Source organism: Anabas testudineus, chromosome 2 (assembly GCF_900324465.2).
Source record: "Anabas testudineus chromosome 2, fAnaTes1.2, whole genome shotgun sequence".
NCBI lineage: Eukaryota > Metazoa > Chordata > Actinopteri > Anabantiformes > Anabantidae > Anabas > Anabas testudineus.
The window spans coordinates 20,643,203-20,655,519 of NC_046611.1; the positions used below are offsets into that span (position 1 = coordinate 20,643,203).

A 12,317-nucleotide genomic window follows, 5' to 3' on the forward strand; every position below is an offset into this window, starting at 1 on the left:
TGCATTAACCCAGGCTTACCTGTCACACAAAGATAAATATATTACTTGCATTTTGTGGTGCCATGGTGGGCCAATATACCACAACAGCAACAGCTCCAGCCTAACCAAGGATCTTCATTACGTTATACAATGTATTTGTGTATTTGTATATGTATCACTGCAGTATGGCATCCCTTTGTACTTCTAAGTTTCAGTCCAAGCTGAGCCTATATTAGCATGCCAGTCTATTCAACCATTTTTCATAATGTTTTTCATATAAACTATATTGCTAAGTATGATGTGAAGCTTCATGAAAAACAAAAGAAAATATGATTACAACCACTCACTAAAAAATTGGTAACACCTTTTATTGATCCATAATTTGCACAATACAAACAATGCACATCTATTGTAATATAGGGCAGATGTATCATACTCTACAAGAGCATTACCTCATCATCATGTATATATATATGTATATATATATATATACATACATGTGTATATATATACATATATATACATACATATATATATATATATATGCTGTATTTTTTTACCTTTACTGTCACCCACAGCAATATAAAAAGTACACAATTAAATTTTTCAGAAGAAAATATTCTATACCATTGTTAAAGTAAGCAGAGAAGTATCTAGATCACTATCCACATCATTTAATAGCAGAAGGAGAAAAAAAATGCATGAAATGTTTTCATACTTTCACAGAATGTCAGATTATTGGAAATATTTTTTGTGTCTAATGCTATATAGTAACAAATTAAAGGAGGACTAAAGGTTAATTTTGAAATTGTTCCCTAAACAAACCAGCTCGCTGATTGCTTGAAACTGTCAATAATTAATTGGATTTTGCCACACAAGGGCTAGTAAAATGAAGACTGATGAACAAAATATCAACAATAACCCAGCCCCAAAAGCTAAACATCAGCACTGCCCGTCTCACAGATGAGACTGCAAAGCTTCAGAAATTCATAGCTGTCTAACTCAGTAAATGGACAAGGCCTCTTTAAACAGGGACATGATCATAATTGCATAGAGCACGGACGGAAGTCTGCCAGCTACTGTAAGTGAGCTCCTAATTGAGACGTAGAAAAAAAAAAGCACAGCTGAACACTGTTAGCATTTTTCACTATTTCATTTGTATATTCAGTTGTGTTTACCGCCAAGCTCGCTGCTCCCGCTCTAAAGTCAAAAACTACTAATGTTGGATAAAAGCTGAATAAACATTTCCCCATGGAAGTTCTTTTTGCTGTCTTTCTTGTCTTACAGCAGTGGAACTGGTGGTTTTCTCGTCAAAGCCATACATTTTGGTCCTATCTTACCCTCCTGACATAAGCTGACTAAGGTAGAACTCATTCATTGGGTTCATATCTGAAACAAAAAAACAATACAAATCTGATATGAGACAAAATTCTTATTAAGGAAGTCAAGTTTGGAATTAAACAATACAACAGTATTATTATTATTCATTAAATGCAAAAGGCCATACAGTGTTTCATTGCAGAATACACTGCCCGTCCAAAAAAAAAAAAAGGTAATCACTTGGATTCAACTAAGAGAATAAGAGACTCCCATTGGTTAATTACTGCATGGATGATTATGTTTCAACTGGCAACAAGTTATTTAACCCTAACTGGAACAGTGGGTAGCTTCTCATTTCTTAAAACAACCATGTCTGAAGACACATCCTGTGGTTGTAGAAATTGCGCTAATCTGTTTCAGAAGGGTCAAATTATTGACATCAAGCAAAGAAAACATCTAAAGAGACTGATGAAACTACTACAACTGGGTTGGGATGGAAGACGGTCATGTGATCTGAGTTCAGAGTCCAGATTTACCCTGTTTCAGAGTGCTGCGCACGTTAGGGTAAGAAGACACGAGGGTGAGGTGATGCACCCATCATGCGGAGTGCCTATCATACAAGCCTGTGGGGGCAGTGCTATGATCTGGGGTTGCTACAGTTGGTCAGGTCTAGGTTCAGCAATGTTATGCGGTCAGCTGACTACCTGAATATACTGAAGGACCATTCATTGGGTTCAAATTGTGGTTCAGGGACCATGACACATCATTTTCACACATGGATTGGCCACCACAGAGTCCAGACCCTAACCCCATTGAGAATCTTTGGGATGTGCTGGAGAAGACTTTGCACAGTGGTCCGACTCTCCCATAATCAATACAAGATCTTAGCGAAAAATGAATGCAACTCTGGACGGGAATAAATGTTGACAATGGTGACTTTGCAGCAGCTTATCGAAAACATGCCACAGTCAGTGCAGTAATCAAAGCTAAAGGCGGTCCAACGAAATATTACACTGTGACTTTTTTTTGGACAGGCGGTGTATATTCCCTACCTTACCATGATGTTGTATGTACCTTTTTTGAAGTTGCTAAAATATAGCAATTGCACTGTTTTATCCTTAATGAATGCTCACCTTTGCAGCCGTTTTCTAATTTCTTTGATCTGCTCATTCTTCTTGGTCAAGATCTCCTTCATGTTGCGATAGGCTGCAGTTTGCTGGAACTTCTTGTCCAACTCCTGCACAACATATACAAATGTAAATAACAAAAACAACTAAATGCTTCCACGCTGAAAACTAGCGAGCATTACAAGTTCCCCTTGTCAACTTGACAGCTTGTGTTTGGTGGGTGTTAAAGCTACTGTAAACTGAAAGAAATCTCTCAGTAACATCAAGAGTGAGAGTGGGCCCGCCCACCACAGTAACTAAATGTAAGTAAGTAAATGGTCGAATTTGTTGATGAGACTACCTACAGTTGCAAGAAAAGGTATGTGAACCCTTTGGGATTACATGGAGTTTTGCATTAATTTGTCATAAAATGTGCTCCGATCTTCATCTAAGTCACAACAATACAAATGCACAGTCTGCTGAAAATAATATTACACAAATATTATATGTTTTCATGTTTTTATTGAACATAACATGTAAACATTCACAGTGCAGGGTGGAAAAAGTATGTGAACCTTTGGACTTAATAAGAAGATTGGAGCACATTTTATGACCAATTCATGCAAAACTCCACGTAATCCCAAAGGGTTTATACAATTTTTCTTGCCACTGTACAGTGACGAGGTAGAAAGGCTGACAGGGTGGTGCAGAGAGAACACTCTGCTCCTTAACACATCAAAGACCAAAGAGGTCAACATTGAATTCATGAGGAAGAAAACCATCTTTTTGCCATTGTACATCAGAGGGGACTGTGTGGAGAGGGTGCTGGACTTTTTTGAAGAGGATCTGACCTGGGTCGTGAACACCTCTGGACTGCTTAAAAAAGGCCCAGCAGAGACTGTACTTTTTACGGGTGCTCAGAAAGAATAATATCTCACAGAGACTGCTGGTGTCATTTTATCAGTTCTCCATTGAGAGCATCCTCAAATACTTTATATGTGTTGGGCTTAAAATGTCCCAGAAGATTGTTATGTGTTGAGCTCCTACATGCTATTTATCACTGCAGGTGTATGTGTATGTGTGGTGAGGTTTTATTTACTAAGTTGTGTTTTTACTGACTAGATGACACTTTAACTTTCTACCTACTATCTATTAGTAGCCCGTTAAGCACATGAACACATTAACAAAGGTGAAGGTTTTGACAGCAATTTTCTTGGTTATCCTTCTTTTTAATGATACGTTTAACTCTCAAAACCCTAAAGACTGTGTGGATGTGGTCAAATCAACACCGAACTCTGCAACAGTTTATTTAAATTTAGCTAAATCTTGATTTGTGCACATGTATGTACAGTATGTGACATCACGATGATGTACCTTTTCTGCCAAGGCTAGCTGCTCCTGCACTCGAAGAAGCTCATGTTTGGCAGAGATCAGGTTCTCCTGTAGATCCTTTTGGGATGCAGCGTTGGCACAGAGAGACCTTTCATAGTCCTCCTTCAAGGCTGCGACTGTGTCCTCTAGACTGCTGATCTCCTTGGATTTAGCAGCAATCTTGAATGAAAAAATTAGCAGTATTAACAGTATACTTTCAAATGGAACAAACAGAAACCATTGCTGTTACACATTTATAACACAGAACCTAACATTTTGTACTATTGACCGTGACAGACTAAAGTAACACTTTGATTAGCAAGATACATACCAATTTAAGTCCAAGTTAGCAGACAAAAGCAAATAACAGCAAGTGTTCAGACCCAACACAATAAAAACAGAAGAGTTAACAACAAAAGTCGCACAATAGAAAGCAAAGTTAAAATGTCACGTTACAATGTGGAACAGTACCTGTTGTTCACCTTGCACCATCTGAAGGTCCTTCAGAGCTCTCTCTGCCTTTGTTTTCTCATCCAGCGCACTCATGGCCTGATAGAGTTCATCAGAGCATAAAGTCAACCATGTAAACTGATGGGATTAAGGTTTTGTTAGCCTAATAAATGTGTAGCAACATTTTTTACCTGGCATTCTAAGGTCCTCAGCCTGGCTTTCAGTTTATCATTTTCCTCCTGTAGTCTTCCTATCTCCTGAAGAAATATTCAACACATATATGCATGAGGGAATAAAGATATTTATGCAGCTTTCTGCAATCAATCAGTAGTACCAGTAGTTTTCATCTATTCTGTATGTTTCTTTACCTTGTTGAGAAGTTCAGATACCCCACTTTCATTCAATGGTGCTAACTTGGGTTTGCTTGTTTCCTGGTTTATCTGAGAATAAAATAAAGACTTTTCAGTTTTTAGTAGTTTTATTATTCTATATGTGTTAGCCATGCTTTGCTTTTATTGTACAGAAGATGTAACAGAAAAAATAAACATCTTTTCTGTATCCGTGCGGTCATGCTTTTCTTAGAAATGTGTAGATGACTTGTGTCTACCTTCAGAGTAAGGTGTGAATAGCCTAACCTAACTCTTTATAGCCTAAAGAGTATTCAGTTACAAAGCTGAAATGTTTTTCGTTTCCAATGCTTCATAAAACCACACGTCAGCCTCAGTGATGCATGACTGTGATGTTTGACACTTTTACGTGTCAATGGCAGGCAGCCTGATATCCGACTTAACATGTACAGCAAAGCCGAACTGCTCTCTAGTTACAACATTTCATGTGTGTTTAAAAATGCTTTGAACACATGATTAATGACAGCTAGACTGAGTCTACATGTGACAGAGTTGAACATTAAACTCACCTTATCGGTTGTTTTAAAGTCAGTCTTCTCAAATTCAGCCACTTGTTCTAACAGCTCCCTATACAGGTAGAGAAGAAATAAGAATTACTGTAACTGGCAGAGCAACAATGAAAGTAGGAGAAAAAGTTTAAAAGCTTATAAATATCATCTGCACTTTTAGATTTTATTTAACTGTTATGTATGAAATGTCATGTATATATAGTTGGGGTCAGTATTTTGCAATCAACCCTGAACAGAGCATAACTGATCTATCCCGTGACACAGCTGTGAGCATGTTTATGTTTTTGACATTACAATAATCTACTATTTGGCTGGTATGAGTGTTTGCAAGTAAAATAAACACCCTTGTTCTTGATGGCAGTTTAGCACTTTTGCTATAAGATATATGCCTGTGGTGAACCGATCAGCTCTCTGAAAAGCTTAAATGTGGTTTTTAAAAAGCAGCTGAACACACGTAGACTGTGACATGGGGCGTATTCCTTGCTTTAGACACCGTATCAGTCACGTAGGGCTGAGCCCTGCAGAATATCTTGACTGCTTGTTTATCTACCCACTATTTTCATATTGCAAGCAAAAGAATTTTTCCAAAACACCGTGTTTTAACAAGGTGAAAGGTCACTGTGGTTAAAAGTTGTATGAAGTTCACCTGAGTTTCACAGAAGGCAGAGCACACATCCAAACCAGTTTAAATGTACTGTGAACCTTTACAGAGATCAAACTGGCAAGAGCATCATCTCATATTGACAAACAACCAGCTGGAGAAGTAGGTGAATTCTATGACCTTTTGTTGATACTGAGATCACCAGATAATGTGACGTGAGTGCACATGGAAAAGTCACACTTCCTTCATATGACAGGCTAAAAGAGGAACAAGGTGACATGTCCTTTTAGCTTAAATTTGACTTTGATATATTTCAAAGCCATGTTGTGAACACATTTTAACAGACACGATGGTTCAAACTGATTCCTCTAACTTGTCTTTCTGTAAAGTAATTTTTTGAATAGAAAAATGTTATATGCTCTGTTATTTGTCTTATGTTATATCATTGTCTATTCATTCTTGGTATCATTGGTCAGTAACAACAGCAAAAGAGCAACCATAAGCATTTGTTGATATGGACTAGATTTTACCACACATGAAAACAAACCAGTGATGTGATCACATCACTTTGTGCCATTTCACCCCTTCAGAAGTATACACATAATACATCTCAGCCACTAATAACTACTGATAATAAAATATTTCAATATCAATTTATAACTGTGTTCAATTAAACAAAACAGTAATACATAATAAATCACTGTAAGCATGTTATAGTATGAACCATTTAAATTGCTAATGTAATTAACTTCTTTTTTTACCACTGCAGATAGTTTTAAGATGTGTTGCTGAAATTTCAGTGGCTGGGACTAAGAAGCATCTAAAAGTACATGTGAAAAACATCATCAAAGTGTCTCCATTTAACTAATGTGCTTGTTACTCGGATTAACATGCAGGCTTCACTATGAACAGGCACCTTAAGGAGAGTTCCCTTGCAAAAGTAGATAACAACTTCATTAAGTAGTAAAGTTTGCAAAGTATTCTGAGAAATATGGACAATGTTTCTGTGGTAACATATCACTCAAAAGCTTTGATTCACCAACATTAACATCAGATTTCTCACTGGTCAACATTAGGGAACACTAAAAAGCCTCTAATCACTGTGTACATAAATTGTAGTGAGAAGGTGGCAGAATGAGTGGTTTCCACATTAGGTGAATGTCACTGTGAAAAGCAAACTAAAAAAGGTGAAATTCACAGTGTATGCAAGCATGTGGCTTAGCAATGACCTTTTTGCCTGGGACAGAATGCGCAACAGATCACAATCTATACAGTACTGAAGAGGAAGTTGCGTATGGCAAAAAACTAGAGAACATGAATGTGTATTGCAGGCTAAGACCTTAAATCTTACATTGGTGTGACACTCTCTTTGATCTTGACCTGACACAATAAAATCATTTTACATTGAAAATGTTTTTACATCTACTTTGGTGTGTATTATTAATTTGTGTGTACAAGATATGATTAGGCACAGTAGATTTTATAAAATCCAAGTAAGACGATTTGCCACTCTAGTGGGGACAAACCTGACTACATCACTTTCCTTTAAATACTTCTAATTAGGTTATTATCAATAAACAGAGAGGAGGTGTAAGTCTGAGGAATTTCGTTCCTCACAGCTCACCTGTTCTCCAGTTCTGAGATATCGCTCTGCAGGCGAAGATAAAACTTCTCAGCCTGGGAATAAAGCTGCCTCAGTAGCAACACATTGGTGTGCGCTGTGTTGATGAGCTCCGTCTCCACCTCCCCACGCACCACCACCTGCAACCCATCCAGCATCTCCCGAACCTCATCCACTGTGAAGGTTTCCTCCACTAGCCTTTACACAGAAACACACATGCACTTATGCATAAACATTATAGATCCATCTGACCTGAAAATCAACTAGCTACATAATGGATCTGAACTCTGAACTAAAGATTAATTTAATTAACCAGATTTGGTTTTATTCAAACAATGACATCAAAAGCTTAAGTGTGACCAGTCACCTGCTATCTTTGAGTTCCTCGAAGCATGAATCAATAGTCCTGAGCCTCAGGACCCTCTTTGAACGGGCAAATCGCATGTAATTGATGATTTCATTCTGATGGTGTTCATTGAAGGCAAATTCAGCCTACATAATAGCAAAAAGAAAAGAAAGATAAGATGTGGACACTGAGAGCTGTACTAGCAACCACAACTAGCTGATCAGCCTGATCAGCTAACTCGAAGAGGATTTCCCCCTCCTGTGTGATGGGGCCTATTACAACTATTGCACATACAACGTGCTATCTATGTAGATGCTTGCTAATTAGCTACTCGACTTTGAATCCATGTTATAAGTTAAAAACAGAGGTTAGCGTGCTGACTTCTAAAAGCAAACAGATTGCCTGCTTACCTAAAAGAAGGTATTGCTACCTATGGTAGCTGCTACTTACCATGGTGGCTGTGCGGCTAACGCTAACGTAACTAAGTTCGCTAGGCTGAAGACTGAGTTGATCCAATAGGAAAATGGGTGTTTCAGCCTCTAATTTAGGCCGCTCAGTAAACTAGAAAATAAATCTGCGATGCTGGAGTCGACGGTTCCGTCGCACGTAAAGTTTAATTGAGCAAAGAACATAAACGGCGATTATATCATAGCTAGAGGCTTATCTGGCAGATCGGCTAGCTTAGCAATCCAGCTAGTGTTTGCCTTGAGAATGCCTTGGTAACGGAGGCTAGCGTCATTACCTTGGTTACTAGAGGTGCGTTCAACGGCGCTTAGTACAACAGGAAACAAAACGTTACATACGAGTTATTACTAAGGTATAATATATATTGTATTATCATTGTAGTCAGAAAACAGTATATACATAAAGTAGAAGCTTACTTGTTATTGTTATAGTTTTAATAATTACATCTAATACAAATCACCACCATTCGCAAGTAGCTAATGCACTGCATGTTTTTAAAATAGAATGCTAATGTCTGCTTGTCTCTTAACTTGACCTTATTTTATATTATAATTATTCTACTCATATAAATCCTACTAAAATGTATATTTTACATATTATCTGTATGTATCATGTATGTATCAGGCACTTGGGGTACTTAAAATAAAATTGCTTTGGCTTTCCAATGATGTGACTACTTTGCAGATGAGGCCTTCTCTGAATTCACTGAATTTTCAGGCAGGTCATGGATACTGAAGTATTACCAGAAAATATAGAGGCTGAATTTGTGCCACAAAAAGGGCACTTACATTTATTACTTGAGGTCTTTTTACAGCAGTAGATGGCAGTGTTGAGTTAGTAAACAAGTGTGAAAAGGAGTAAATTAAATCCTGCATGTCTTGTCACTGCAGTACAGTACAGCTGGGGAGATTGTATTAGGGTAATCGCCACAAAGCCAATCTCTCGCCATTAAATAGTATATACTACTCCTTTTTTGAAACACCATGAAACCACCATATGGTTAAAAACATTTTTTTTTACACATTTCTTGAATTCCTTCCCCTTCCCTCCAAAAGGTGATGGAAAATCATGTAGAAGTGGCCGTGACTTTAACAATTAGGAAATATTCATTTAAAAATAAATAAAATGTACTTGTCAACCCAAATTTAACTGTACAGTCACTAAGGTACTACTATTCTAAGAAGATCATAAGGTTTGTTTTAGTCTTGAGCTGTTTACCCCCCACACACACTTGTTGTATTTAGTACTAACAGACTTGGTTTAGGTTCAAATGATCCATAGAAATACTGTAGATTGGGATGACAAAATCAAGCTACTGGTCAAAACAAGATGAAAGTTTTGACACTTACACATCTCAGTCACATAAAGCCAATGCCAGAATGTTTTATAGTACCACCTTCTGTAACGTTAGACACTTTTCATTAATGATCACATACAGTAGCATTTATCTGTAATCCGGTAACAGCTTAGTAACCCAGCTTCATTGTAGTGTTTTTATTTTCATGGTATACAACACAGTTACTGTTTATCACAAAGACTTATTTTAATCCATATTTTAAATGATAATGTAGCTGCCTTCATGAACCACGTAAAAACTTCATAGAGATTCAGTTGCACTGTCTACTTGTCCCCTGTCACTGAAACCTAAAGGACATCACTGTGCATTTTATTAAGGATGTTCCTAACAAAAAAGAACTAAACTTTTTCCCTCATTTCTCTCTAGCAGTAATTAAATTAGACTAACAGGCAGCGCATGGTTGGTCACCTAATCAGATGCCTCATAACGTGACTACTCTGTGCTGTCCCGCTCATGTTCACGCTGTAACATCAGTCAGTCACAGAGGCCAAGATGTTTCCCCTTTACCTTCAATCACGGTGAGTCACTTACAATTTCAGGCAGGGACTAAAAAGCACTAGTTTTAAAAGATGTTGGCAGTCTCAGACCCAGTTTTTCAGTGCCACTGTTCTACAATCATACCACGCTGGTTACTTTTCATTATACACGTCTTGTGGTAGATTCAGAAGTAGCGCATGTTGTTGTTCAGTGGCTGGTGTGTTAACAGCTTTAGCAAACTGTTAAGTAAATAATAATTATTGAAGAATGCAAGCCACTGGGTGGCAAATGTATTCAAAGAAAAATGTCCTGCTACTGCTACTACTAAAAGTAGCAGGAAAAATTAAGCTTGTTGTGAGACATACAGCAAACACATTTTAAGTGAACTGTTGTAATTGGAACTATAGGAAATTATTACATGTTATTGATGTACTGTTACTGCTCTTTTGAAACGTGGATAGTACATATTTGTTCTTATGTAACTCTGTGTGCATATGTATGTGTGCTCTCAGTGATTTTATGTTCTGGCTTCAAATAATTGTGCTAAAACTTGATCAATACCACAGTCTGCCTGAATCTGAGATATTGTTGCATTAATGGGATAGAGTCCCTAGATGGCACAGTAGTTCCGTTTAACCCAGGAGAATCACTTTATGTTGTTGATCAGTAAAGGTAAACTAAACCAGTTTAATCCCCATTATAGCATCGATTAGTGATTATTTATTTATTAGGATTAAGCAGTTTTATTTGGTTCAGCTCACTGTGATTGCAACTCAACTTTTAATTTTCTTGATTAATCAATTCATTGGAAACTACACCAACGAAAAGTGACACTTTTTCCACTTTGTTTTGTTTTATCCGAAAAACAGGTCAAGCATGCTGCCACAGCTAAGCAAACGCATACTATGTATTACTACTGTCTAGTCAGCATTTAATCCTCACTCACTCATTCACTTGAAAATAATTATCAAAGCCGATCCGCAGTAGCCAGTCGTGGAAAACTGTTCCGAGGTCAGTGAGGGCTGCATCCATCAATTCAAACACTGAAGAACCTGAGGGAAAGCCGATCTGGGATCAGGTGTTTCCATGATTCCGCGTTGTGACAAACCAATCAGCTGACCGCCGCATGACAGGCAGGCCTCACGCGTGCGCAGTGGCACACTTTTGGTATGAGGAATATGGCAGCGTCCTGAGCGCTGTTTGGGGGAATACGGCGCAACTGAGCTCCTTCAGCATCACAGTGGGAAAACTGAACCGCAACGGCCGCACTCAGAGGAGGGTGGGGGGCTGAGGGACGGCTACAAGTGACACCTGTTAGTGAATTTACAGGTAAATGCTCCAGTTGGCGCCTGACACTTGTTCAAGCCATCTTCTTCCATGTTTGCTTGATTGAACCCCGCAGCTAACGCGACTAGCTTCAAAACCTGAGTGATGTGCTAGTTAGCCGCTAGCGTCTGGCTAACTCAACACTAGCTTGCCACAATCCCTTTTTACATTTGGTAAACACACGCTAGTAAAACGTGTTTAGAGCTGTGTGTTGTTTTACTTGAGCGGGGTGTCGACATCGCTAAAACCGTGCTGTCGTGCTTGTTTTCGGCTAACGTTAAGCTGTTAACCGCGCAGGCCTCCTACAATGAAGCAGAGTTTGGCTAGCTACTTAGGAGCCAGGTAACGTTAATGCTGCCTGTCGTGGGTTTAATTGACAGATCGGGAATCAGCGCACATCCTCAAGTGGGTGCCTTTAATGTGACCTCGGTCTTTACATGTGCAATGACGTGTGAAGAAATTATCCAGCGTTACATTTTGCAAGAAAGTCTTTCATGCAATTCATACACAGCCGCAGGAAATGGAGTGTGAAGTTTGATTGGTGAAAGTTCCTGCCCTGGAAGGTAGATTGCCTCACATAACTGGGAAATAAAAGAAGGACATTACAACACGCCTGCAGGGCAGGAAGAACTATAAAGAAGAAAAACACATTGCGGAAGCAAGCTGGATTTTTTTCGTTATGTTTTTGGTTAAATGAAATAGATATTGTGGTGTTCTTAACCTGCAGATTCCCATGTAGATGTGTCTTATTATTGGCTAACTTTCTGCTGTGGTTCTTATTGCACTGCTAGGTCAGATGTGGTAGCATGGCACATGATTTTTTGACCCTTGTACCTGCAGTTTTCCTATTTACATCTTTCAAAATTAAACAGGTGATCTGGCTGTGAGGAACAAGGTATGAGGCATTAACCCTTAAACTAAGCAAACAGCCAGAGTTAAATGACATGACACACAAATGGTGGCTCTAGTCTAGTGAGTTGGT

The 12,317-nt window shown here is 38.4% G+C and overlaps 2 protein-coding genes across 2 annotated transcripts in view; one reads left to right on the plus strand and one right to left on the minus strand.

Annotated features, from left to right (window-relative positions):
* Window positions 1-385: 385 nt before the first annotated feature.
* lztfl1 (leucine zipper transcription factor-like 1) lies at window positions 386-8,260 on the minus strand. The gene is made up of 10 exons (XM_026361391.1): window positions 8,161-8,260; window positions 7,732-7,856; window positions 7,368-7,562; window positions 5,143-5,200; window positions 4,595-4,666; window positions 4,418-4,483; window positions 4,248-4,325; window positions 3,780-3,956; window positions 2,433-2,536; window positions 386-1,368 (listed from the first exon to the last, which is right to left on the minus strand). The coding sequence occupies exons 1-10, from the start codon at window positions 8,161-8,163 to the stop codon at window positions 1,350-1,352; spliced, it is 897 nt and encodes a 298-aa protein (XP_026217176.1). The 5' UTR covers window positions 8,164-8,260; the 3' UTR covers window positions 386-1,349.
* A 2,916-nt stretch (window positions 8,261-11,176) lies between these two features.
* Window positions 11,177-12,317, plus strand: part of LOC113163265 (dnaJ homolog subfamily C member 13) — a 28,951-nt gene continuing 27,810 nt past the window's right edge. The window contains 1 exon segment of the mRNA XM_026361725.1: window positions 11,177-11,338. The gene's annotated coding sequence lies outside the window, so the exon portion shown is untranslated.

Bases quoted from the DNA above. Each gene is read 5' to 3' on its own strand.
- lztfl1 (XM_026361391.1), bottom strand. The intron at 4,667-5,142 runs GTGAGTTTAATG...TTTTATTCTCAG, and splicing joins ACTTTAAAACAACCGATAAG to ATAAACCAGGAAACAAGCAA. The intron at 4,484-4,594 runs GTAAAGAAACAT...ATATTTCTTCAG, and splicing joins TATCTGAACTTCTCAACAAG to GAGATAGGAAGACTACAGGA.